We start from the raw sequence: 26,675 nt of genomic DNA on the forward strand, positions 1-26,675 counted from the left end.
AGACAATAAAATTGAAAGATTTAGTGAGAAATAATGATAATTGGAATTGTCAATCATCATTAAATTTTTTATCTTTTAAGAAGCATAAATGGGGTGCTTTTTCTAGCAAAAACCTTGATCAACATGTTTATTAGGTTTATGATTGACTTGCAAATGTTACATTTGTGGATATTTATGATTAGTGCAATGCCATTTCATAATTAACTCTAATATAGTCAAGTCAACATAATGAAGAATTCTGATACTACATTGAGGTGAGTTTGATACAACAATAAGATTATTCTTTTATAGGTAATATCTCTCTATTTATAAAAGATAGAGACTGTGTGCATAAATCCTTCATGATGAAAGTTTCATGCTTTGAACCACTGTTTAATATTGCAACATTAGACAACCTTTGCAAGATTTATGCCATCTGCTGCATTTTTGTCAAAGTATTCAACTCAATCCAACATGCATGCTTGACACTTCTGATCATGACTTTGATTGATCTCAAGCTGGACTTTGATGTTTCAACTTGGAATGTTCAGAGCCTGCCTACATTTTAGCTATTCATTGTTCAATTTAAAGCTTGGGATCAATTTTAAATTCCAAATTCACATGAAATTAAAATGACTTTTGGGTTGGGAGAAGGTTTGGTCAAATTAAAGGAAGAACTCATCAGGGCATTTGAATTAGAAGAAGATAGGTAATAGCCTCAAGTTTAGATACTCCAATTTGGTAATCCAATTTAATCAAAGGTCTGAACAGAGCACAGCAATCAAATGGTTTTGGTAGGGATAGCTAAACATTATGATTCTTTCCACCACTTCTTTTATTCTCAATAATTACTTTATGTTCATAGCTAGCTACAAAAATTAGGGTCAAACTTGACATAAGTGCAAACCACTACATTATATTTATTTCATATACTTATTTTAATTCAAACAGTCTAATTTATATATAAATATATTGATAAGAATAAAATTCTTCGTCTGATCACGACTATGTCAATTAGATAAAAATGATAAGATTAATTATATAGATGTATTAATCAAAAAATATTTTTTTTAACGTTTTGATATTCTTTAGATTGACGAGAAATTTAAATTAATAATATAAATGATAATAAATTATATGATGAATTGTTATAATATTTATAGATATTTTTAAATTTTGATATATATATATATATTAATTAATTAAAGGAAAAAAGGAAAAAGAAAGATGAGCTGTTTGTAACATTTGGTCAGTCACTCAGCATCCTAACCCCAAAGCCAAGGCAGAGAGGGCGGTGGTGATGGGAGACACAACAAAAAACAATGCAGAAAAGAGAGGGGAGGACTCCTTCCCCCATCCATTCACCTCCTCTCCTTTTCCCATGCCATTTAATTTGATTGCTTGGTGGACTCCTCCCTTCCATTGGATTGTACAGAGTCTGACCTGCACGCCCTATCTCACCCTGCAATTTCTTTCCCTTTTTCCCCTTCCATCCTTCCTCTCCCTTCTCCAGCATCTTTCCTCTTTCTTTCCTGCTTTCCTCCCTCTGTGGTCTTCTTGGGCTGGAAAGAAGAATTCTGGAGTTCTAAAAGTTGGTTTTTTTTTCTGAAAAGGGGCCTCTGCTAGCTGTTACTGTGTTCTGAGTCGTTTCATGTCCTGCTGGTTTTTGGTTTGGAGGGCTGCAAGAATCTATTGAAGCCTTTCTAGTTTTAGCACAATTTCTCACATGAAAATACAATTCTTTTCTTCTTCTTCTTCTTCTTCTTCTTCTTCTTCTTCTTCTTCCTGTGTTGCTGATTTCTCTTGGGATTAGAAGGGGGAGAGGGAGGGAGTGGAACACATGGGAAAACAAGGACCTTGCTGCCATTGTGGAGTTACAAGTGAGTTGCTACTCGTGTCCGTGACCAATTCTGGATCTTTGTCTCGCTTCTCTGATTTTATTTTATTTTTATGCTTCAGTTTCCTAAAATTAACAAGTTTTTGTTGAGACAGTGATTATTTGTAATGTCTGTGTGTGTATATATATGTATGATTTCATTACCAATACCTATTGAATGCAAACGCTCCATGTGATCATCTGAAGAATTATTGGATGTTCTTCTTGGTCTTTGCTTGGCTCGGTCAGGTGGAAGAAGGTTCAACTTTATCCTATGTGATATCATCAATTGAACCTAATTGATGTCTGTGCTTCGTTTTATTACCTTTGCAGTTTCTGTCACTCCAGATTTGCTTCTTAGAAGAATCTCGGTATCTTTGTAACTAACTATCCTCAGAAGGAAGAATTTTTTGCGGTGGCTGTACAAAACATTATAGTAAATTCCAGTGACCTCCAATTGGGATTGCAGAATTGAAGACGCTTCCCATTTCCTTCTTCCTGTTTTAGGATTCGGCAAACGTAAAAAAATGCTTTCTCTTGTTTAGAATGGTAGTAGATTACTTGCTTCTAGTTTGTGAAATTTGTGGAATAACTTAACTTACCACAATAGGATTTGCACATTATGTTAAATTAGATGTGAGGTTTCTTTTTCTGCCGGGAGCATAGGTTTCATAATTGAGTCATCACTCACTGACTATTGTTGGCACATTTCATATCATGCCATTGGACCTGCTGCGTTAGTAGGTTCTTTGTCGATGTATATTCCAAATTCAGGTCCATTCTAAAATGAATAAGAGTTGCATGTTTTCAATACCACACGACATCAAGAGAATGCAATAATAAGGACAAAAATTCTCGAGTACATCTTATGGGAGAGCTGGTTTGCTTCTAGGTTTACATTCGCGATCGACATTCATGTTGTAAACTCATTTACTGAGACAATCGGGCTAACCGCTGTTCAGTTGTTAGAATTGTTCTATGATGCTGACAGCTAAGCTCTTCTTTTATTGATTACTTACCATAAGTTTCATGTACGGTTTTTAAGCATTTGCTTGTAAATAATATTCACTCCATGATTGTCTTTTTAGTCTTTGCTAATGGTTTTTTGAGCACCCAGGGCACATTTTTAGAATCTTGAATCGGAAGTTAAGTGTCCATTGGTGGCATCCGTGTGGTTGTTTATTTTGTTTGTTTGCTAGTAAGACTTCTTCCTTGTCTGATAATCACACCGTCTCATGTTTGTTCATCTAGATCATAGAAAGTATTCATAGAATGACAAAATTTCTGTTTTCTATTTTTTCGTTCAAACGTTCTCCAAAATATGGACAATAATTAGGATTTTGATGAAAATTTGAAGGAGATGGCCTGAAATAGGAATTATAGATTAGACTGAGAAAATAGTCATCTAAAAGGGTTTGTCATGTTGGTCATTATCAAATTGTATCATGGTGTGTTGATTTTTATTGGACTGCTTGGGCATATATTACATTGCTGTGTGCAGAAGAGTTTGGTTTTTTGGAAGTACATTGTGGAATATAATTCTTATGTTCCTACTTCTGTTGCTTCTGTACTTCCATGTCTTTTCATAGTGATCAAACACTGGGCTTTTGTTTCATCTGCTAACATAGTTCCATCATCCATGTCTTCATTTACAAGCTTATTAATTATGTCTTTCAGATATGCACTTTTGCTTGTTTCGAAGGCAAGAAAACTTGTTTTAATCAAGAAAATCTATGTTTATATGTCACTTTTCTATTCTCTTTGACATAAATAAGCATTAGGATTTGTGTTCCTAAGCAATCATATGGTCGCTGAAGCTTAATATCAAATAGGTACCCCTCTTTGGCGGAATGGACCATCCGATAAGCCAGTTCTATGCAATGCATGTGGTTCCAGGTGGAGGACCAAAGGTTCATTGATGAACTATGTACCACAGCATGCTCGCGAAGGTTTTGCCTTGGATGGGCTAAAATCCTCAAAAATAAGAAACTTATCCTTCAAACCCAAAGAACAGAAGTTGCAAATGGAAAAGCAAAGAGATGGTATGTTGGGAAGTGACTGTGAAATGCAGTATTGTGACCAGAACTTTCACAAGATTGTCAAGGGTATTATAAGCAATGGATCCGGTTCTGAGTCAGCCATATCAGGCTCAGACAGCTGTGTACAATTTGGCTCCGCTGATGCAAGTGACGTGACAGGTTACTATCTTTTCTGTTATTCTAAACATTAGGCAACCTTTCTCTCTGGAAAACCACAGGCTTTTTATTTTCGAGAATTCAAAGATGTATAATTTGGGTTTCTTATGATAACTGGGTTGCTAGCCCTTCTTCTTGAAGTAAAGTATTTTGGGAAGCAAAACAAAATGGACTGAGTTTTGGATCAGACTATAGTCCGTTAAGTATGCATTCATTAGAAGCTAAATGACCGATACTAGCTTCTTTTGCTTATTAAATTTTCTCCTTTGATTCTGTGTATTGCTGTGATGATATATGTGGACACCGAAATGTATTAGTTTTACACAGAAATTTTGGAACACTTGAACTGGACAACCAACAATAAGAGTTCTATTTTACTTTCAGCGTCTAATATGTGGAGTTAGTTTACTTACTGATACTATGTTAGGCCCTAACTTGTCACCATAATTAAGGTATGGTCATTCAATAGCTTTTTAGTTTGCTTTTCAGGTTCAGTGCAGTCACATGTATGGGATTCACTAGTGCCATCGAAGAAGAGGACATTTGTAACTCGGCCGAAGCCTTCTCCTGTTGAAAAGCTCACAAAGGATTTATGTTCCATATTACATGAAGATCAATATTCTAATCTGTCAATAATCTCAGAAGATGATCTGCTTTACGATAGCGGGACGCCACTTGGCTCGTCTGAGATCGGGTATGGAGGTGTACTCATAAATCATCCACATTCAAAATCTGTAGAGGAGGAATCTGAAGCTAGCTCACTTCCAGTAGATAAATCATACACTACCAATGAAGGTTATTCTGGTTCTCCTGTAAATACTGAGAGCAAAAGAACAAGTTTTCTGAATTCTGCTGCTACGACACAAATGTCCCAAGAGATTGTGAAAAGGTACTTTCTTGCATGAACAAAAAGAAGAGACTATGCGATTGTTTCAAAAAGATGCTCTTTGCTTATCTCTCAATAGTTGCAAAATTCACTTGATTGGTCTACTGAAGGTCCATGCTTTGTGTCTGTGCTTTTCAGGGATAAAAGTTCACGTGAAAACTTAAACATCCTGCAAGATAGAGATTCTCCTTTAAGTTCTGCAGATTTAAATGTAAGAATATAGTTCTTTTGGCTTTTAGTATCTGTATCAGTGTTTTTGATGTAGCCCACACAAGTGAGAACTGATTTGGCCATTTTACCGTGGTAGGTTGTCATCAACTTTGAGAATTTTATGGAATATCTGACGGATGAGGAACAACAACATTTGATGAAATATCTACCATCTATAGACACTGCTAAACCTCCTGAAACGTCTGTTGCATTTCTGTAACTTCATTCTTCTATTGAGTTAAAGTTGTTCTCCCATTATCATACTACATTCTTGTTGATTTGGCAGCCTCAAAAGCATGTTTGCCGGTCCCCAATTCTTAAAGTCGTTACCGTACTTCCAGCGACTGCTTCAAGAAGGAGTTTTTGATCTCTCCTTGTCAGGAGCAAATGCTGAAGAGCGCAGGACATTGAAGAGGCTTGTACTATTAAATTGCATCAATCTTCAGTGGTTAGAGTACTATCAACAGATAAAGGTAAAAGGAGAATTTAGTATTACTTATAAAAGGAATGTGCCATGTTCTGATTGATATGCTACCTCAATTGTTGTAGGATGCATCTTCTAAGAAGATAAAAGGAGGAAATGAAACATCAAACCGACAAAATCTTCCTGGTCTTTCTAACTTGGCATCCATGAAAAGGCATCAGGATAAACAAAATCAGAACTATCCAGGTTTGATTCTTTGATGTTTCTATTGAACAGATGAAAGATATGAATGTCACCTGCTTGACTGGGCAATTTTGATCACAAGAATCATGTAAAATGAAATAGTTTTCTATCTTATGGTAATATACGTACTGCCAATTTCAGACCTGAAGAGTACTATGAGAAGTCCTAAAAGAGTGTGCAGATCCGAGGGCATGAATCCTCCTTCAAGATGCTCAACTCAGCTGGAACCTTGGGACAGAGGGGACTCTGTGGACCATGATGGTGCTTGCTTCAGTCCAAGAAGAATCTTTGCATCTCCTCCCCATAGGAGCTCCATCTTACCCCCACCGCCGTCCATCGCTGACGATTCCGAAGGCGACTTGCTTCTGGATGTCACTTCCGGTGCATCATTTGCTGAAGCAGAGCTCCTGTATCATCCATGGAAACAGAAAGCAGACCATGATAAGTGAGCAAGGCATTGGTGGCCGAGTTGATGGGTGTTTGTGTGAACAGTGAACAGTGAACAGTGAAGGGGTGGAGGTGCAGAGGTCGTGTGTATTGCCAATAAAGAAAACGAGTGCTCATCACTAGCACTGTGCCTGCATTGCAGTCCTGTAATGTTTGTTGACGCGCTCACTCTTGCAAGCTGGTGCCTCCTACTATGGGCAGCCTACTTGAACGTCTACAAGTCATATGGGAATAATACATGATCAGTGGTTGACACCTGGACGTTGTGAGTATGATCGATATATATCGACATCTTAGTCTGATACCTTGACGTTACGATATTTTGATGTCGTAATCGAGTTGATGTCTTGGCGTGATCGACATTTCGATGTCATGTGATCGATATATCAACATAATCTCATCTCTTTGATGTTATAATTGCGTGATCGACATTTCGATGTCATGTGATCGATATCACGGATCAACATAATCTCATCTCTTTGATGTTATAATTGCATTTATGATCATTTTAAGGCATATAATCATCCTTAGCATTAAGGTATATCCTCGAGGATAATGATCCTAAAATCTTACGTGAAAGCCCCCTTATGTTTTTAATTCTGTAAGTCTTCTGGTATTCAACGAATACTCTACGATCAACATTAATTTAAGTATCATAGAGAGCATTATCGGGTGCATCCTGATGTAATTTTTATAAGATTTGAATTTTTTTACATCAATATGAGATGTAAAGAGAGAGTGTGTGAGCGTGAGTATATATATATACATATATATATATATATATATGTATATATATATATATATATGTATATATATATACATAATCATAAGATTTTTATAAAAAAATATCTTTATTTTAGGTATTTTCCAAACCATACCCTCTAATTCAATAAAAATCCAAAATTATCGTATCTCCACCACTCTTCCATTATCATTGACTATACCATTGGACTGATTGTTGTCTCGTATGTCATTATCGTTGTCAACTATCTCATTGGACCCATCGTCACATCCTTTTCTTTATATCGTCGTCGCATGTTGCCTCCATCGTTGCACCCTATCCCACCTCTCATCTCGTGGTTGCTCGTATCTTTACACGTGGATTAGCTTTACCGATCACTTTGTTCTACTAGTGTGATACTTTTCGATAAAAGCAAATGTGATATAGGGAGGAGGCAAACAAAATAAGAGAGAATGATAGAAGAGGGACGGAGGAGTAATTTAAATAATTTTTTAATTAAGATTATTATTTAAAAATAATAATCAAAATAAGGGTAAATGTTTAGAAAAAATCTAAAATAAAAATAATTTTTTTAAAAAATCGCTTATTATAATATATAAATAATTAATTGTATGTATATCTAAATTGCGACTCCCACTTTTTAGGAGCTTTTAATGAGGAAAAAAAAGGACAACAAAATTAAAGTACGTGGCGTTATTCTTCCTTCCCCATCTCGGCCGCCTAAACGTTTTCTTCGCCTCTGCATAATATAAAGAGAGAGGGAACCTCAATCCCCGAGCCGGACGGCAATGGCGACCTACGGCGGCGTACTCCGGCGCTCCGCCGCCGTCGTGGAGCACGCCCGCGACAGTGCCCGCTTCGCCCGGCCCCAAGCCTTCGCGGCGCCTCCCGACGCCGAGGCCGCCGCCGTGCTCGCCGTCCGCAACCTCCGCTCCTTCCGCCTCCACTACGCCCTCCTCCTCGCCTCCCTCTTCCCCTGCCGCCACGCCACCATGCTCTTCCTCATGGCCGCCTCCAAGCTCGCCCTCTTCTACGGCGCCCTCCTCAAGGCCTTCACCAATTCCGCCCTCCTCCGCCAGATCGTCGACCGCAGGCTGGTCGCCGCGCTCCTGATGGCCGTCGTCGGCGCCGAGATCGTAATGACGAGTGCCGTGCCGCAGTTCCTGCTCGCCATGGCAGTCGGGGTGCCGCTCGTGCTGCTCCACGCCTTGTTCCGAACGCAGGACGATCCGGCGGCCAGTGGCGAGGAGACGGCCGCTAGCAATGGTGGCGAACTGGGGCCGATCCTGGAGAAGAAGGAAGATCTTGAATTGGGATCTCAGTGATAGCAGCCACAGTTTTGCATTCTATACTCCCTTTTTATTCTTACTTTTACCCCTTTAATCTTTCTCTCCTTCTTACGATTACCAATTTCTTGACATCTTACTTGTTATGTATACATATAAACAATTATAATTTCGATAAGGGAATTCAGAACTGGGAAATGGTTAATCGTTGTCGTCTATGGTTTGGCATATTGAACGGAGTTGTGAGATATTGAGACGACTGTAGCTTGCAAACCATGAGACTTGTACAGAAGAACAGTAGGAAAATGGACCTGTTGAAAGCCATGCTCATAAGAGCTAAGGGAACATGCAAGAACAGTAGGAAAACGGAAGAAACAAGAAGATGACAAATCACCTGACTCCTTGCTCGCGGCGATCCAAGAAACCAAGGTTCCACTCGGTGACTCTGTCAATGGATGCATAGCCACCGGTCGCAAATGCTCCAAGAAGATTCAAGGTTGCTGCGGACCGGCTGTAGCCTTTCATCAGCCGTCTTGGATCTGGCTCTCGAACCTTTTCATCGAAGGTATCACCGTTAATGATGTCTCCTCCCTGATAAATGGGAAGCTTCACACCGTCTCTTGTTTCGACTGTGCTGGATCGAGGTTTTGTTATTAGAAACATAGCATACGATTCAAATGGAAGTAAGAAGGAAAGATGGTACCTTGATCGTGGGCATCTGTCCTCCGAAGGTCAAGACGAGGCCCATCTGCAACAAAACCCTAAACGTGTCCCTTATTTCGTCGGCACTGAACTCCCTGAAGCTCTCGGTGCGGTCGCCCCCCTGAAGCAAGAACGCACGGCCGAACGCAACCTCGGCGAGCCTCTCCTCCAGCTTCCGCGCCTCGCCAGCGAACACCAGCGGCGGGCACGCCTCCAGGCTCCGGAGGACCGAATCCAACTCCACCGGGTCCGGATACGCCGGGATCTGGAGCACCGGCTTCGACCTCTAGCTGTCCGGCGCCCAAACCGTGGAGGAACACCTCTCCTTTCCTCCCACTGACAGGACTGAGACGATCGGGGTGGTAGCAGACGAGAAGGAAGCGCGCCGGCTGTCAGTGGTGGAGGTGGAAATGAGAGCGGCGTAGGCGGTGAGCGCCGCCAGTGAAGAAGGAAGAAGTAGCGGTTCAAATTGGCGGGTTTGGGGGGTATATATAGGTAGACGTTGGAGTCCAGTTACCGGATGGTGACTTTAATTATACCTTTTGGCTCCATTGTATCTTTATCTTTTTAATTATAGTTTTTTTTACAAATAAAATTATTTAATTATTGGAAATATATACACCAAAATATTATCTATAATTCTTCTGATAGTAATCCTATGCATTACAGGATTCAGACTACCAAAATACGAAGGATATATTTAGATTCAAATATCCTGAGCTTTGGATTCCTGCTGTGCCATGTCGGGAAGAGCCGAATTAGGGACAGCGTCGCTCTCCATGGTTGGCATACCAGAATCAGTCGAACCAACATCCATCTTCTTTGGCTCCTCCTCCTCTTTCTTTCTTGCTTCCCATTTGTTCTTTCTAAGATCAATTACATCTCTCAGCATAAATCTAGTCCGTGAAGACAGCTTCTGATCGGTCGATAGCTTTGCCATCATGTCGAAATATGCATCCATATGCTCCTTGACCTTCGGGTGGTCTATCGTCTTCCCAATCACACCCAGCAATCCGCACAATGCTTCGACATCTTCCTCCGCAGGATTCTGATGCTGCCCCAGCAACTTCTTGATGCACTCATGCATGATTCTCTCCGTCAACATCTTCTTTTTGTACAATTCCCCGAGCAACCGAACATTACCTTCAGCTTTGTTTGTTTCATGCTGTTCTCTCTCCCCTCTTTCAAAGTCCTCTTGACATTTGTTCAGAAGAAGTCTTTTGAAGGTAATACGTTCATCCATTTCGTTGAAATCAGGCAGCACGCCGGCGAGACGAGAACAGAGACCAGCATACATTTCACACAAGGCTGGTTCCATCGAGGCTCTGTCAAAGATCTGCGAGACGACACCAGTAAGAGTGACCGCATTGTCGATGTTGATCTCCTCAACCTGCACAAAGAGTTCTTCAAAATTTTGAGGTGTCAGTTTCTCGAGGATGGCTCTTAGTCGTCTTTGCTTCGCCTCTTCGTCATCGGTCATTCCGCCTACTTCATACTTCGTCTCAGCTTTGTGCTTGACCTGCCAACGCGTTCGAGGGACGCCAGGCGCATGTCGCCGCCACGCCGTGCATTTTCCACCATGCATAGTGCCAACCATGCGACGGCGCGCCCAAGGAACACCTGATGGCTCCTTGATCCTCGTATGCTGCCATTTGTTCTTTCTAAGATCAATTGCATCTCTCAGCTTGAATCGAACTCGCGACGACAACTTCCGATTTGTTGATAAGGCTGTCATCGTATCAAAATATGCATCCATATGCTCCTTTGCTTTCGGGTGGTCGATCGTCTCACCTATGGTACTCATCAACTCACACAATGCTTCAGCATCTTCCTCGTCGGGATCACGATGCTGCCCCAACAGCTTCTTGATGCACTCATGCATGATTCTCTCGGTCAGCATCCTCTGTTTGTACAATTCCCCGATCAACCGAACATTACCAAGTCTACGCATGCGAGCAAGAAGCCTCCACTCTTCCTTTTCCGCCTCAGACTGCTGCATCTCAACTTTGTGACCTTCGGCTTCTTCCCGCTCCCTTCTTTCGAATTCCTCTTGGCATTTGTTCACGAGCAGTCTCTTAAACGTAATCCCTTCGCTAAACCTAGGTAGTACATCAGCAAGATGAAGGCAGAAGGTGGCATACACTTCACAAAAGGTTGGTTCCATCAGAGCTTTGTTAAAGATCTGTGAGACGGCACCGGCAAGAGTGAGTGCGTTGTCGATGTTAACACCTCTGATCTGGGCAAAGAGTCTTCTAAAATTTCGAGGTGTCAATTTGTTAAGGATGGCTCTCACTCGCCTTTGTTTCGCCTCTTCCTTATCAGCAATTTTGCCGACTTCATACTTGTTCTCGGCTTTGTGCATGACCTGCCAAGGTGTTTGGGGAGAGGGAGAGGGAGAGGGCAATAAACCTTGTTGCGAACCAGTTTCAGGCCCCGACCAGTCCGCATCAGGACTACCCTGCGCCATGCATTTTTCATCATCCATGGTGCACTACTTGCTTCAGAACTCGCGATTGTAGGATCGACCACCGTGACTATCACCCGATCGCTTGAAGCTACAGAGACAGACGTCAAAAACTCCATCTTTGTTGAAACCATTCGATCCGAATCAATGAAACACACCGACCCCATGCAAGAAAAACAGAGAAAAGATGGCACCTTCGCTTCGTTAACAACGAGGGAAGCAGCACCGAGGAAGAAGAAGAAACATCATGGAAGCTGGTCGGATTTGCCTGCCTAATCGACGACTGGGTCACATCTGAAAGAAGAAGAAGAGATTTCGACCTCCGCCAGATCAAGCCCTGAAGCTTCAACCTTGCCCACGGATTCCGCAGGCGATCGGAGAAGAAATTTCTTGTCAGTGAGGGGCAATCAGAGAGTGAAGAGGCATCCGATCGCTCACCTAAGAGCTCGAAGGGGGCGATTCCCCACGGTGGGATGTCGCGACCAGAGCGAGGGTAATCAACAGCGCTACACGAGAGAAAGAGGAAAGGTGGGCGTCGAGATACTTATCGGCGACAGCAAGCGATCAGGGTTTTCTTGCACCGCAAGGAAAGGAGAGGACGAAGGTTACAGTATGATAGACCGATGCGTGACGTGCGCCATGCAGCAGTTCATGACGACACACGAGTCCACCAGCAGCAGAACAAATACCCGTTCCTTCACAAAACCTATCATCTTTGTTGGATCTCAACTTGGATTTCTTGGCCATGAGCATGAAGAGCATGTGAATCACGCGTTGTATCATTTCTTCTTCGATTGCTGTCTTGTCTGTTTACAGATAGTCATACCATCCTGACTTCCATTTTAGTATAAAGCTGAAGAACAAGGCCTTGTTCTTCCTTATAGTCTCAACACTAACATGCAATAGAAGGAAGTAGATGCCTTGTATAATAGAAAATTAATGTGTGTATATACATATGTATATGTACATATATACATATACATATACATATATATATACATATACTTCTTGAAGATTGGGTCAGGCTTGGCAGCGAATGTAAAGCCCGGCACTGTGCAATACAGTTAAGCCCATATTAGATTACATACATGTAGCTATTGACAATGATGCCGTCAACTCTGAGCTTCATGCACAGCATTTGGCCATATAATTAATATGGTCTCAATTATTGGTCACTATAGTCCAGCCCTTTACAACTAGGAGAGAGAGAGAGAGAGAGAGAGAGAGAGAGAGAGAGAGAGAGAGGAGACATGGTGGGTGACTACATAATCTGAAGACCCACGCTCTGTCCCCACTCCACTGAACGACGGCTGCAGTCCTCGGTCCTCGCCGCATGGGATTCTGCGTTCTCCTTGCGCAAGGATGATGAGAGACAGAGGACATCAGCTGAAGAGCTACCGATCTCCCCTCACATAGTCACACGGAGCTTTTCCTGCACCCTAAAGAACGAGTTGCCTCGACTAACGGGAGGTGTTGGCGATTAACGTAAGCCATTGCGTAACTCGGGCTGATTTCTTTTATTCCAGAAGAAAAAGAAAAGGGAAAGAGAAAGGGAAAAGAGTTCCTCTCACAGTCTCTCTCTCCAAAAAAGAAAGAAGAATCACGTTCTTCTGCGGATTTCTGAGCCACCTGCCCATATGGTTCCGCTATGCTTCAGTGGTTTTGCCTACGCACAGCGCTCGCTGTTGCTTTTCTTCCTTACTATGCAGCGTGTCGTGTGGTGTATATGGTTGGTCCTCAACCTGCAGCCACAACGGTGCCGGTCCTAGCGTGGGCCTCGTGAGACTTTGAGGGGCTGGTGGCCGCGCCGGCCTTGTTCGAGTCCGTCGAGGAGGAAGCTTTGAGAGAGTGCTTCCTGCTCTGCTCCGTCCCCTCGTCCATCTCGATCTGCACCAGCCGGCATTCCTCGCTGCAGAACGGCGTGTCCCCTCTGCATGCGACCCCCGCGACATCAGTACCCATCAGTGGATAGAAAGAAGACGAAGAAGAAGCTAATTACCTGTACATGAAGATGTCGCGGTTACCGGCGAGGGGCTTGCGGCAGAGGAAGCACGAGTCCAAGAAGTGGTGCGGTGGGCCGTCGACGTCGACGCAAAAGAACCTGTACGTGGGCGTCCGAGGCCTCGCCACTCCTCCGGCGGAACCGTGGGGGGAGGGCGGCGTCGGGTGGGCGTAGGGAGGACCCCATCCGGCCTCCAGATCAGAAGAAGAAGAATACAAGATGGAAAAGGGCTCCATGCGGATGAGAACTGAGGAGGAGGAGACCTCTCTTTCGTTTCTTCTTTCCGTGCTTGTCGTCGTAATTGGGTGCGTTCCTCGCTTTGTATTCTCGATGGACGGTGGAAGTAGGGAGTGGCGTGGAGAGGTCGGGGGTGGCGTCAGAGGTTATTATAGAGAGAGAGAGAGAGAGAGAGAGAGAGAGAGAGAGAGAGAGGAGGAGGAAAGGCAATACAAATGCCAATAATAGTTGTGATTGAGAGAGAGTCAATCTTCGAACAATTAAGCTAATTGAGTTAGTTTTTCGACATATTGGCTTTTATTTTTGCTTTTAACGTTATAAATATAAAAAAACTGATGCTCTAAACGCCAACACTTTCTTTAAGATTCGGACCTACAATGCCGCAATAATTTCAGGTAGCAAGATTAATAGATGCATGAGTGGAGCGACGACGGATCGGGAGGCACCAATCAATGATTTGTTCCCTTTCATCATGATGCATCTTTGTTCATCTCAAAGCCCTTTTTTCTTTTTCCAATATTTTATATATATATATATATATATATATATATATATATATATATATAAAATTGAATTCTCAGATGGGGCTCACGAGATTGATTGCGGGGATAGGTGTGGCTGGGGACCACCCACAATGGCATGTGACACGGGCGCCCGCACGAAACACGATGAGCTGTTCGCGTCGTTAATTATTTGGTCGATCGATTAGCTGACTATTAGAGATTGGTAGGCTTGCGCCCCACCCCGGCCCCACTCGTTCGAGGCCACGACGCACGTAAGCAAGACCGACCGACCAAGCCCCTCCCTGTTTCGAGACGTTTGGGCCCACCTTAAGTTAATATAAAGAGAGAATTCTCGAGAAAAGTTTTTTTTTGTTTTTCTGAAAAGTAACTCCCATTTTTAGATTATTTTAATTGTGTACTTTTTTTTCCGCATACCCTCAGTCATCTATTTTATTTCTCTCTTATGAATTTTTTTATATTATATTATAATATTGGGAAAATATTATAAATGAGGAAAATAAGATAAAAGAAACTTGTGGTGAGAAGCCAAATCGAAGACGCACAAGTGGCATTGTAGACATGGCGGATACGACCTCCTCAACAGCTGACTCACGCGTGCAAGAGCAGGTTTGCACGCGTGTGTCCCCTCGACCGCAGACACACATACCATTTCTCTCTCCTTTTTCGTCTTCCTTGTGAGATACACTCACTGCACTTGTTAACCTAATACTGTGAAAAAGGAAGGGAGACATGGTTGGCCATGGCGCTGCAGACAGTGGGTCGCTTGGTCCAGAAGAATCAAATGCGAAGAGTTTAATGGCTCGAGTGGGGAAGAGCACATGGAGTTTGCTTCGACAGCAAGTGATCCTTGGCGACAATTAATTTCCTGCACACATCACTACTGTTCCTGAGATGGCTCACCTGTGCACGCAGTACTGTACTATTGCTCAGGACCGAGGAGGAGGAGGACGGTCACAAGCTGTGTGGCATCCAAGTGCGTTTTCTGTGGACAGGACAATGATCCGTGGAGTTTCCATCGCACGAAGGTCCCAAACTTGGGTGCAGGTTCACCGGTCCATTTCGGATGACATGGTTACAGCTCACGGATGACGAGCTTTGTCTACACACAGTGTAAATGCCATGATGTGGTCTTTGAAATGGCTGTCTAGAGAAGAACAGACCTGAAATGGAGTTGATGAAGGTATATGATTTTTCTTTGAACGAAGGAATCATGGCAAGGAGTTGTTCTTGTCATCTAAACTAATCATTTTCCTCTGAAGCATGTTGTGATGTTTGAATCTGTATGGTGGAGCACAATCACTTTCTATTTCTCCTGTACATTCTCCTTTCTTTCATATCATACATATCATGTCAATTTCTGACAGCCCAGACTGGTTTTATGATCTGATCACAAGATGGTCCCCACACTGCTCCCAGGCATTGATTCCTCTTTGTAAGTCACATAATGGGCTGATGCTCTGAGCATTACTTTTTCATTTTTCATCATTTCTTTTATCTTTTTGGAGTCAAAATTGAAGTATATATATATATACATATATTAACCATGTTATGTGTGCATATTATGTAAAGGTAAAGCTTGTCCTATTAGTTGGTGATATCATATTTCTCTAATTTAGGGTGTCATATGTACATATAGGGCCCATGTCAGAGAGAATGCACAATGGAAAGGATGGATAGAGGTGGGGTGGGAGGATGGTTATGATGGTGTTGAAATAAATAAAAATATATATATATATAATATTTAAAACCATAGTTAGATGATGAAGATGAGATTTAAATCTAGATTTTTATAATAAATTATTAAAGTCTATACCAACTAAGCTAATAGATATATTTGTGGATAAAAATATTTAGTGCATGATGCATGGGATTCAGTAAGATGGATAATAAAATTCCTAATGTAGATCACAGAGTTATTGCTGATGTATATACTATTTAAAACCATAGTTAACACATGATGTGGGATTAATGTTAAAAATATAATGAAACATCAATTTCTTAATGATTTAGTTTTAGATATCACATTAATTAACTTTAATTCTTAAAAATATATTTGGTGAAAGAGAGACATATAATGAATTTGACTTGCAACTTAATAGTCTAAAATTCTGAGTTATCTGTTGTTAGACTAATCTTGACTGACTTATAAATTTCCAACAATAACATCAACCTTTTTTCTTATTTTTTTATTCACTTTGTTTATTTCTTTGACATAGAGATGCACACAGACATTTAATGAGAATAAAACAATAAATTAGGTTGTTGTTGTTTTCATTCATCAATCATGAAATTTAAAGCCCATTGAGAATTCAAAGGCACATGTCTTTAGATTGGCATTATTTAATTGACTTGAATGATAATGACTTTTGTAGAGATTTCTAAGGTCATAATCCACTAAAAATAAATCACACAAGAAAAAGAAAGGAAAATAAGGTCTCATCAAGGCAATCTCCATCATAGTGCCAAATTCTATAAGGCCAAGCCAAGTTTCCAAACCTCTTACATCATCAAACTATTACTTAACTGATCCTTCTAAGCATTTTCTAGTTTCATCAACATAATAAAATGCAATGAATTGCATACAAAATGTTATAAACACCTTCATGTATTATATTTTGCAAGTAGTAAGTCAAGCTGGTTGGATGTATGAACTTTATATGGAAACACTCTTGCTTGTTTGTGATCACATAATCCATCCCATATAGATCTATGAATTATATACAAGCAAAAAGAGAAAAACTAAAAAGTCTTGGAGGGCATGTGAGAGAGGACATAATTTTTCTGGGAGGAGAAGACATTCAACAAAGCTGTGTAGAAACTGCAAGGCATCTGAAACTTGCAGTAATTGAGCAGCCAAAAAGAAAAACCCAGCAAACATTAAACACTGCAAAGCTGAATAGATACTATTTGCTATCTTGGAAATGTCCACACTGCTAAACCATTGGCTTCTTCCCATCACAAACAAGGCAAGCCAGCAGTGCAACTTAGACAATGGATGGCCCAGTGCTGAGGAAGGGGATCATCACCTCCCCATATAACACTATTTGCTCCCAATCTCATGGTTTCACATCTCTTTCAATAGTCTCTCAAAGACATCATCATCTTTAAGAGGATGCAGGTGTTCTAATTTTTCCTTTTGTTTTCCTCTCAGAGAACTAATATGAGAAAACTTGCTTCAGCTGCATCATTTCCTTTGAGAAATCTTCTGAGGAATCCTTTCTTTGGGATGCATTATCTCAAATGTTGTCAAGTATCATGACACCAATTATTCTCATCTACCTACCAAAACTCAGAATCATCTAATCCTGGACCCAGTACTCCTCTCACAAAATGAAGCCTCATCCCTGCATTAATTATATGGGCACCTTCATGACCACACACAGAGGAGAAATCATGACCCATCGTTAAAAATGGTTCTTGGTTGCAGAAAGCACGCAGGGAGTATTTGGATGCAAGAACCGATGGGCTAATTTATCTGCGGCGATCAGCCCCAGCATTCCTTCCCTCCCCACTTTCGAGAAAGGCTCCAATATGTTGTCGATGCAGATTGCAGTACTGCCCCTTCTTTTGCTCACCGACAAGACACCGTACGGAGCTATCAGGCATCGCTCATGCGCTGCTCCTCGTCTCTCTTTCCCTCTCCGCGAGATTCCCACCGCCCGTGGTCTAAAGCATAAACACAAACAGGTGGTGAGCGTCACGTGACGGTCATGCGCATCTTTTGCAGCAAGAGGAATGTGATTACTCGGTCACTCCCAACAATCGAGTAGGGATCATAGAGCTGACACGAGAGAAGCATATGCACTTACAAGTACACAACGCAGGCAGCAGGTTCTTCCCAAGTTTGGGGGAGAATTAGTGAGAACAACGTCGGTTTGTCTTCTGTGGAAGAAGGTCTAATACGAATGCTTTCATGTGCCTCTCTGCAAACAGATGCGAGAAGAAGGACGACACAGTTTCCTCCCTAAAGAGGCATATAGCCATTAAGTATGTTTCTGAGGACACACATGAAATGTCAACCTGCAGGGAAAAAGAAATGACGAGTAGATTCTCCTATTGACTTGGACTCGCATCATTCATAACCAAAGCTAAAGCTTATCAGCTTGGTGTGTAGCTCCCTAACTTAACGCACACTCCATCCATCCGAGCATCCCACATGTACATGAAGAGCCTGTGTGAAGCTTCCAATGGAAACCGACGGAACTACTAATATTGGTGGACCGAAAAGGAAGCAACCTATTCTTTCTTTTTACGTTGGTTCTATATATGATAGATATTATTATTATATACGTTATCTTTTTTTACGTGGATAATGGAAATTTTAATTAACTTATATGGTGAATCGAAAGGAAAGTGAGGCAAAGCGAACGCAAAACAGCCGAGCGTCTCATCCAAACTCCACACCATATTATAACACGCCCGCAAAGCCACGTCTCCGCATCACCTTCACCAAAATGGCATCTCCGCCACCACCTCTGAGGCCTACGCCTCCGCCTTCGCCTTCACTGAGGCCCCTCAAACACTTGCCTCCGACACTCCCTCGCGGCTCTACCACCACCACCACCACCTCGTCGTCGTCCTCCTCCTCCTCCTCAGTATCCCTCAGTCCCAGCCTCCTCATCATCTCCGCCATCATCGCCTTCGTCTTCGTCGCGTCCGCCTCTATCCACCTACTCCTCCGCTTTCTCTCCTCCCGCCGCCGGTCCTCCTCCGTCTCCGCCGCGCCACCGGCGCCGCCGCTCCTCCAGCTCCGCCGCCCCGACTCCTCTTTTTCCTCGTCCTCAGCTGCTGCGACCGCAGCCGCCTCCAACTCCGGCCTCTCCGACCAGGACAAGAAGGCGCTCATCGATGCCCTCCCGTTGTTCTCCCTCGCCTCTTCCCTCGCTGCCGTCCCCAAGTCGTCGTTGGACTGCGCCGTCTGCCTCTACCCCTTCCGCCCGCACGACGAGCTCCGCCTCCTCCCCGCCTGCCGCCATGCCTTTCACTCCCGATGCGTGGACCCCTGGCTCCGCTCGACTCCTTCTTGCCCTCTCTGCCGTGCCTCCATCGCCCTCCGAGCGGCACCGCTACCTTCGCCGCCGACGGCGGCACCTCCGACGGTCGCCTCTCACGGGGACCCCTCCCGGTCCGGCAGCTTTCGGGTGGAGATCGGCAGCGTCAGCCGGAGAAGTACGCCACCGGAGGCGGAACCGGTCGTGAACGCTCTGCCTCATCTGAGGACGTACTCCTTGGGGTCGTCGTTCGAGTACGTGATCGACGAGGAGGTGGAGGCGGTGGTGGCGCGGATCCGGAGGACGACGGAGAAGGAGGAGAAACGAGACGCGGTGGCCGAACCAGCCGCCGTAATCGTAGCTGGGCCTGCGCCATCGGTGGCGGAGGTGGCGGGTGGTGGAGGGAGGGGATGGCTACGGGAGTACGTGGACCGGCTCGCCTCGTCGGCGTCGTCCTCCTTCTCATCGTTCCGGTTCTCCGGCAGGTGGAGCCACGACGGCGGCGGCGGGCCAGCGCGGTACTCGTACGACTTGGAGGGGAGCGCGCGGCGGGAGGCGGAGGACGGCGGTTACTACGGCTTCTACAGGTGGCTGATAGGGGCATAACCGTCACAGCACGCACTTCCCCTCTCCGTTAAGCCGTCACGGAAGCTTCTTTCGGACAATTCCCGGTGACCCAAAATCGCCACATCATTCCTCAGGAACTACGAAGCCGCCCCCGTCGGCCTGCGCGAAATCGGACGGCCCAGAAGCCCGCAATTGCAAAGAAGCTTCATGCGATCGCAGCGGTGGTCCCCAGAAGTTAGGTGGGTGGGGGGTACCCCTTCTTGGTTGTAGCTTTGTACTCTTTTGTCTTGTTTTGCGATGGGATAATGTACGAGTGGAGTTAATGGGCTTCGGATCCGAGGGGAGGAATCGGATCACATCAATTGAACCCGTTATGATTCCCCTCCTCTTATAACTTCCCAACCAACGCACGCCTCTATTTCGATCCGGCCCGTCCTTGGCATCTCCTATGTGTGTGTGTGGGGGGCCCTTCTCGGGTAAGTAAAGCTACGTAAAAGAATGATGTGAAGTTACCCGCTCAAAATATAACACGATGAACATTACATGTAAGCTACGGCTGGCTGAGCTAATCGCAGACCACAATCCTGGGGGATTTGAGACCGAGCGCTTCACGCCACTGCACAGTCTACTACACCAAATCTACCGTGACATCAGTGTTGGGGTACGCCACCGGTTTCGGTGACGACTGCGCGGATCAACAGACGCATGGGCGTGAGATGGCACTGACGAGGACACGAGACGTAACACGGAAACATCGTCACCAGTCCAAAGTGACGCGGATACTTCAATATTTGGGCGCCGACGTGTCTGAGTTGGGCTGACGAAGGCTTTCATCCCACAAATTTAAACCGGCGCGCGATCGAGCAATAATGGTCGAACCAAACCGGTCCGCTCGGACCCCAACTCGACGCCGTTATCGCCTCGTGCACACCGTGGCAGCGGCCATCGTAATGGATCTCGTCTCACGTGACGCTCACGTTGCTATCGTTTTTATACCGGCAAGAAAGGGGCTTCCTAAACCCCATTCTTATCCTCGGCCATGGCTTCCTCTGTTCTCGCCGCCGCCAAGCCTCTCCTCCACCCTTCTCATCCTCGTACTCCTCCTCCATCTCGTGGCGCAGGTGGCCCTTGCCTCCGCTGGAGCCTCTCGGCCTCGCGTAGGAGCGCCGCGCTCAGGGTTCACGCCCTCAAATGTGAACCGTCCAAGGTCTGTTGTGATCCCTCTATGCAGTTTCTAATTGCTTTGTTGATATTTAACGTTCTCATGTCTTCCTTCTTTGTTCTCGAGTTCAGATAGCTCCGCAAGCCGATCGGGTACTCGTTCGTCTCGAGGAGCTCCCCGAGGTTTCCCTCTTTCTCCTCCAATTCCGGTGTTCATAATTGTTGTTTTTGCTTTCTTTGAAGACTTTCCCAAAGAAATACAGATGTAATGGTCGTTGATTATGCTTCAAGGGCGTTTCTAATGTCCTTTCCAACTACCAATTAGTTCCCTAGTGCAGATTGATAGAACTTTGTAATTTACAGTTGCTGCATTTTTTTTGACCAGGTCATTTGATCGCTGTACCACTTTAGGTTTGATAGGTAGCTCAGAAATGTAGATGGCATTGGTCATAAATTTGGCACACTGAGATCTATGGAGAAAAAGTCATTTAAGCGTGACAGCTATTTTACTTGTTGTAACTTTCTTGCATGATCATTTCGTGCTAAAGTTACAAGAACATGGGATGTAAATAGCATTCTTAATTTGGTCTTCACTGTAACTGACTTGTAGGAGAACGGAGCCTTCTTATTGCAGTAGCCTTGAAATTTTTCATTTGATTCCATAAACAATCTTAAACCTATTTGTAGCATGTGGTCGTTGATGAAAATTCAGAAATGTATAAATATACTTTTTTGTTTTTGTTATGCCTTGGGATGGTTATCAAAATAAGCTAGGAATGTGATGATTTGGCTTGGATAGCACTGAAATTTAATTTCCAAAACCCTGGTTTGGATTTATAACACTGGTGTTCTAAGGTCAATATAACTTTTAGTCTTTTCCCAACTGAATTAAGTTGAGTGTATCCAATATAATGCAGTTAGCTGCTACGTCTTCCAGCTTGCACCAGCCAATTATTGCTGCTACGGCCCTACTTATAACAACCAGTTAGAGAGTGAGAAGGGAGATATCATTGTAATTCCATGCCGTCCAAGCTGAAGAGAGAGAAAAGTTAATCAAAAGCCACTGTACATAGATATCTGACATTGTTCACAGTTACTGTGAGTGTTGTTAATAGTTTTGACAGAAAGAAAGCTCAGAAAAGATAACCTGGCTTTTATAAGCATGCCGTAAATCATAAAGCTAGTAATCATATCTCGATCTAATCAACACCTTATTCATTATAACAACTACATCGAAGCTGTAAGTCCCAACTATTTGGGGTCGGTTGTATGAATCTTTTGCCGCTAGGTTCTAATCAGCACCATATCCACTATGTTCCATATTCTAATTGGAAAGGTGCTTTGGCACAGAAATCTGCTGGTGGAGTACTACTTCCAAAGTCAGCTGTTAAGTTTGAACGGTATCTAATGGGTGAGGTACGGAACAAAAGATTGATATAGTCGTATTATTTGTTTGAGCTATCAGCTTTTGATTATTGCAATATGTTCTGACAGATTCTGTCTGTTGGCTCTGACGTCACTGAGGTGGAAGCTGGGAAGAAGGTAGATTATTTTTTTTCATTATTTTATGGTCGTTTCAATAAAAAAATTGGATAATGCTTGTATTCCTTTGATCATAGCACCTTCTTCTTACTAAAAGTGGTGGTATCCTGTATCACTAAGTTCAGTTAAGTTTACATACACATGTCATTATAACTATAATGTTCCTGTGGGTAAGGATCATTTAGCATGGCAACATGCTTTAGTTGTCAATTATTATATGGCCAACATGTAACTTCACCAATGTCCAACAAGAAGGGAGAATAGCGTACATGAATAAGATAACATAACCTGTGATACTTTGCATTTAGATTATTACAGTGTTTTCATATTCTTTTTTTTTTTTGAAGTATATTGACTGTGGCCAAAGTTGTCAAAACCAGACTGGACTGCTCTGTTGAAGTCGGACTAGCAACTGGTCTAAAGTCCAGTCTATTTTATCACAAAAGGCCTAGGAGCAAACCAGTCAAACTTTGTCAAATTTGGTAGAACTGACATAACCAGAAATAACGATTTTTCCATTTTACCCCATTATTTTACTGTATTTTTATTTTTTTATATATTTTTAAAAATAGAAACGGTTCATAGTGTCATGCTATTGTATTGGACTGATCAACTGTTTGAATTGGTCTTGGAAAACTGGCTCTCTCCAGGTTGACTGGTTCAGTTTTCGAGACATTGACATAGCTGATGTTTCTCCCTTTTTCTTTTGCAGGTTCTTTTCTCAGACATTAATGCATATGAGGTATGTGGTCCTATAACACAGATTTAATCATTCACTAGTTGCATGATATACATCATTCTTATTCCTCAATATACATGCATAGCAAACATGGAGATATTGTTATATATAAATCATGCATTAACAGGCATATAAGCGCTTCGTGTAAATCAATCAAGAACTTTGATATTGTGTCTTGTTGTCCTCTCAAATCCAAATTAAGCAATCTCTTTAGAGGGGAGGGTGTTATTCTAGGTACTGTTTGTTGAGATTTGGCATCCATTGACATCATTTACTGGAATGAAAAGCTACTGCTGGAGCAATTTCTTTTGAAGTATCACTTATTTGGACTATGATATAGATGTCTGATTTAATTATTCAGTCCGAAAGAACATCTCCATCTATGGAGAACTTTTTATCATCTGACTGACCTTAACTAAAAAAATAGTAATTACTGGACACACATATCATTTGATAGTTTGCATGATACTTCCAAGGGAAGTGTTACTTGCAGATTTCTTTAGATCAGTGGACAAAAGTCCTTTTTCTTTGTTAAATAGCTCCTTTAATTTTTGGTATATATATACTTGGGCTGGTACCTGTGTTTTTTTTTTCTTTATCATACAGATAATTTACTTCTTGTAATTCCTCCTTAAATGTTTGTGCAGGTGGACTTGGGGACGGACACGAAGCACTGTTTTTGCAAAGCCAGTGATCTGCTAGCTGTTGTCGAGTAGATATCTAGTAAATTTATCATGTTTGGTCTTCTTAGGTCTGCATGGTGATCTAAGTAAGTCATCTTTTCGTGGTTATGATCCTGAATTTTCATTTGCAATGTATTGTTGATTGATACCCATAATGCAGGTTGAACCGTTTCAAATTTATGTTTGCATGAGATTCTACCTGGAATCCAGGTCAATTAGGGGATGTTCGATGAAAGATTACTTGCACATGAATATATTTTCTGATAACGTTCGCAATCACAAGTAAATGATGGACATAACATTTGCAGGTGCAGTCTTTTTCTTCTTGGGTAACCTAGCCTTCCGAGTATAATGTTTGGAGAAGAACAGGTATATGTCTGTCCACTTCTTTGGGTAACCTAGCTTACAAGTGACATACTGTAGCAGCATTGTCATGTTAGATTGCATGTATATGATTTAGGGAAAAACCCTCCATTTGTTTTGTTTTTTGGTCCAGCGTTCCCTACTGGAAATGCTAGTAAGATTAGTATTAATACATTCTATGGATCGGTTCATAGGATAAATTGATCCAATCTCTATACATAAGATTTATGATGTTTTTAAATGTATTTATTAAAAATACTATGATTGAGGTGGGGTAAGTTGACTCAGAACTCTATATAAACTAATTCATATGTATATATATAAATAGGATTTAATATAAACTAATTGGATAAGTGGATGCTACCTATTTTGCCTTGCTCTGTTGTCACGAAGAATTTTAGGAGGAGAATGGGAGGTCATGTTGGAAGGTAATGTTCGAGTTAAGGGTTGGTCATTAAGTTAAGTTATTTATTTATTGTGAAACAAGCTTCGTACCTTAGATTGATTTGGGAGACTTGCTCATGCTCAACCTATTGTTAGGGATGTTAACCCAACCTCAACAATGCTATCGTTCACTATTGTTGACTCGATCAAACATGAGGAACCGTGTATTGTCTGCAATCTGGCAATAGGATAAAACAAATCGATGACACAAATAGATCGAGTAAGTATCATAAATCAAAGCCCAATAACATATTTTCTCAAGCGAATAGTATTAATAAACATATTTAAATATAAAATACGTTAAAAATATTTTTACGACCTAAAGTATTTGATTTTGAAGCATAGCTTTGATACTAGATGTAAGCATAGCTTTGATAATAGTATTTTCACGGTTGTCATAAGCTTGTGGCACCCTATAGTGCTTTTATTACATACGCAGCCACTGCCTATGATCAGGTTAGTAACCATCGAAGGTCACCCAACCTCAACAATACTATCGTTGACAACATGTTGTCAACAATAGTCCATCGATCAAACATGAGGAACCGTGTATTGTCTGCAATCTGACAATAGGATAAAACAAATCGATGACACAAATAGATCGAGTAAGTATCATAAATCAAAGCCCAATAACATATTTTCTCAAGCGAATAGTATTAATAAACATATTTAAATATAAAATACGTTAAAAATATTTTTACGACCTAAAGTATTTGATTTTGAAGCATAGCTTTGATACTAGATGTAAGCATAGCTTTGATAATAGTATTTTCACGGTTGTCATAAGCTTGTGGCACCCTATAGTGCTTTTATTACATACGCAGTCACTGCCTATGATCAGGTTAGTAACCATCGAAGGTCACCCAACCTCAACAATACTATCGTTGACAACATGTTGTCAACAATAGTCCATCGATCAAACATGAGGAATCGTGTATTGTCTATAATATGACAATAGGATAAAACAAATTGATGACACAAATAGATCGAGTAAGTATCATAAATCAAAGCCCAATAACATATTTTCTCAAGCGAATAGTATTAATAAACATATTTAAATATAAAATACGTTAAAAATATTTTTACGACCTAAAGTATTTGATTTTGAAGCATAGCTTTGATACTAGATGTAAGTATAAAAATCATGATTATCCTATTATTATGTTATAAATCAAAATCAAATAATAATAAATCACATATATGATGTATATCTCTTAATATCATTCAAAAATGTATTTACTTGATTTGCAAGTGTATTGTCGTTGGATTTGAAGGTTATAGTGATACTGATTTATAAGGAGAACTAAATTAACCTTATCATCTCTTCTTATTCTTCACAATAGAGCAATAGATTATGTGTAAGGATAGATAAGAGAAAATATATTATCTTTTAATAGCTTCACATGACTAAAGTGAGATAAGATAAGATATGTAATTTCTCAATAATATTATTTCACGTATATATATATATATGTTCTAGGATATTCTGTTTATTTATATATAATAGTAGAAGGTTTATGATAAGTAATTACGAGAGTTCCTCCAATCAAGATTATCTGATAAGTAATCATTTGAACTTTCTTTTTATTTGTCGATAAATGTAATTAGAATACAATCATATCTATAATATATCTTATCTAATTATATATGGTTATATAATCTAACAAATATTCACGGGTAATAGAAAATACCATTAATCCTCGTCCCAATATAGGGCAAGCCCTCATGGATGTATGAACACACGAATATAATTGACACATTTACTTATTATTTGTTTAATACTTGCTATCATTTTTTTCAGAATAATATAATATTTAATATAATATTTGATTTATTTAACTTAATTTTATGACATAATCGATACATTTATTTATTACCTTGTTATTGATTTTCTAGGACATTATACGTTTTAATATAATATTTGATTTTTTAACTTTTTATTTTTGTAATCACTAGCAAAAACGACAT

The 26,675-nt window shown here is 41.6% G+C and overlaps 7 protein-coding genes across 11 annotated transcripts; 4 read left to right on the plus strand and 3 right to left on the minus strand.

The window, feature by feature from the left end:
- Positions 1 to 1,268: 1,268 nt before the first annotated feature.
- On the plus strand, positions 1,269 to 6,521 carry LOC135584897 (GATA transcription factor 26-like). 2 transcript variants are annotated; one of them, XM_065132489.1, is made up of 8 exons: positions 1,269 to 1,859; positions 3,688 to 4,053; positions 4,528 to 4,939; positions 5,075 to 5,147; positions 5,244 to 5,347; positions 5,433 to 5,619; positions 5,696 to 5,816; positions 5,955 to 6,521. In XM_065132489.1, exons 1-8 carry the CDS (start codon positions 1,820 to 1,822, stop codon positions 6,260 to 6,262), a joined length of 1,611 nt encoding a protein of 536 aa, XP_064988561.1. In that variant the 5' UTR covers positions 1,269 to 1,819; the 3' UTR covers positions 6,263 to 6,521. The 2 variants fall into 2 exon arrangements, with proteins under 2 accessions (XP_064988561.1, XP_064988562.1); XM_065132490.1 differs by having other exon boundaries at positions 1,270 to 1,859; positions 4,540 to 4,939.
- A 1,269-nt stretch (positions 6,522 to 7,790) lies between these two features.
- On the plus strand, positions 7,791 to 8,672 carry LOC135626832 (uncharacterized). The gene has a single exon (XM_065132495.1). The coding sequence runs from the start codon at positions 7,791 to 7,793 to the stop codon at positions 8,325 to 8,327; it is 537 nt and encodes a 178-aa protein (XP_064988567.1). The 3' UTR covers positions 8,328 to 8,672.
- LOC135627600 (phospho-2-dehydro-3-deoxyheptonate aldolase 2, chloroplastic-like) lies at positions 8,504 to 9,542 on the minus strand. The gene is made up of 4 exons (XM_065133725.1): positions 9,519 to 9,542; positions 8,992 to 9,255; positions 8,683 to 8,879; positions 8,504 to 8,624 (listed from the first exon to the last, which is right to left on the minus strand). The coding sequence occupies exons 1-4, from the start codon at positions 9,540 to 9,542 to the stop codon at positions 8,504 to 8,506; spliced, it is 606 nt and encodes a 201-aa protein (XP_064989797.1).
- A 65-nt stretch (positions 9,543 to 9,607) lies between these two features.
- On the minus strand, positions 9,608 to 12,094 carry LOC135584903 (eukaryotic translation initiation factor-like). 2 transcript variants are annotated; one of them, XM_065132493.1, is made up of 3 exons: positions 11,893 to 12,094; positions 11,649 to 11,804; positions 9,608 to 11,545 (listed from the first exon to the last, which is right to left on the minus strand). In XM_065132493.1, exon 3 carries the CDS (start codon positions 11,473 to 11,475, stop codon positions 9,697 to 9,699), a length of 1,779 nt encoding a protein of 592 aa, XP_064988565.1. In that variant the 5' UTR covers positions 11,476 to 11,545; positions 11,649 to 11,804; positions 11,893 to 12,094; the 3' UTR covers positions 9,608 to 9,696. The 2 variants fall into 2 exon arrangements, with proteins under 2 accessions (XP_064988565.1, XP_064988564.1); XM_065132492.1 differs by having other exon boundaries at positions 11,649 to 12,094.
- An 853-nt stretch (positions 12,095 to 12,947) lies between these two features.
- LOC135626389 (FCS-Like Zinc finger 3-like) lies at positions 12,948 to 13,859 on the minus strand. Its single transcript, XM_065131632.1, has 2 exons — positions 13,454 to 13,859; positions 12,948 to 13,384 (listed from the first exon to the last, which is right to left on the minus strand). Exons 1-2 carry the CDS (start codon positions 13,690 to 13,692, stop codon positions 13,192 to 13,194), a joined length of 432 nt encoding a protein of 143 aa, XP_064987704.1. The 5' UTR covers positions 13,693 to 13,859; the 3' UTR covers positions 12,948 to 13,191.
- A 4,741-nt stretch (positions 13,860 to 18,600) lies between these two features.
- LOC135626831 (E3 ubiquitin-protein ligase ATL4-like) lies at positions 18,601 to 20,161 on the plus strand. Its single transcript, XM_065132494.1, has one exon. It carries the CDS (start codon positions 18,672 to 18,674, stop codon positions 19,812 to 19,814), a length of 1,143 nt encoding a protein of 380 aa, XP_064988566.1. The 5' UTR covers positions 18,601 to 18,671; the 3' UTR covers positions 19,815 to 20,161.
- Positions 20,162 to 20,785: 624 nt separating this feature from the next.
- LOC135584906 (10 kDa chaperonin 1, chloroplastic-like) lies at positions 20,786 to 24,485 on the plus strand. Of its 3 annotated transcripts, none has more exons than XR_010492451.1 (7): positions 20,786 to 20,982; positions 21,069 to 21,119; positions 22,287 to 22,352; positions 22,431 to 22,478; positions 23,191 to 23,220; positions 23,865 to 23,986; positions 24,209 to 24,485. XR_010492451.1 is itself a non-coding variant. In XM_065132496.1 (6 exons), the coding sequence occupies exons 1-6, from the start codon at positions 20,815 to 20,817 to the stop codon at positions 23,931 to 23,933; spliced, it is 432 nt and encodes a 143-aa protein (XP_064988568.1). In that variant the 5' UTR covers positions 20,786 to 20,814; the 3' UTR covers positions 23,934 to 24,080. The 3 variants fall into 3 exon arrangements, 1 of the variants encoding a protein (XP_064988568.1); XR_010492450.1 differs by lacking the exon at positions 24,209 to 24,485 and adding an exon at positions 24,061 to 24,176; XM_065132496.1 differs by lacking the exon at positions 24,209 to 24,485 and having other exon boundaries at positions 23,865 to 24,080.
- Positions 24,486 to 26,675: the final 2,190 nt, after the last annotated feature.

The sequence above is a fragment of the Musa acuminata genome, chromosome BXJ2-11 (genome assembly GCF_036884655.1).
Source record: "Musa acuminata AAA Group cultivar baxijiao chromosome BXJ2-11, Cavendish_Baxijiao_AAA, whole genome shotgun sequence".
NCBI lineage: Eukaryota > Viridiplantae > Streptophyta > Magnoliopsida > Zingiberales > Musaceae > Musa > Musa acuminata.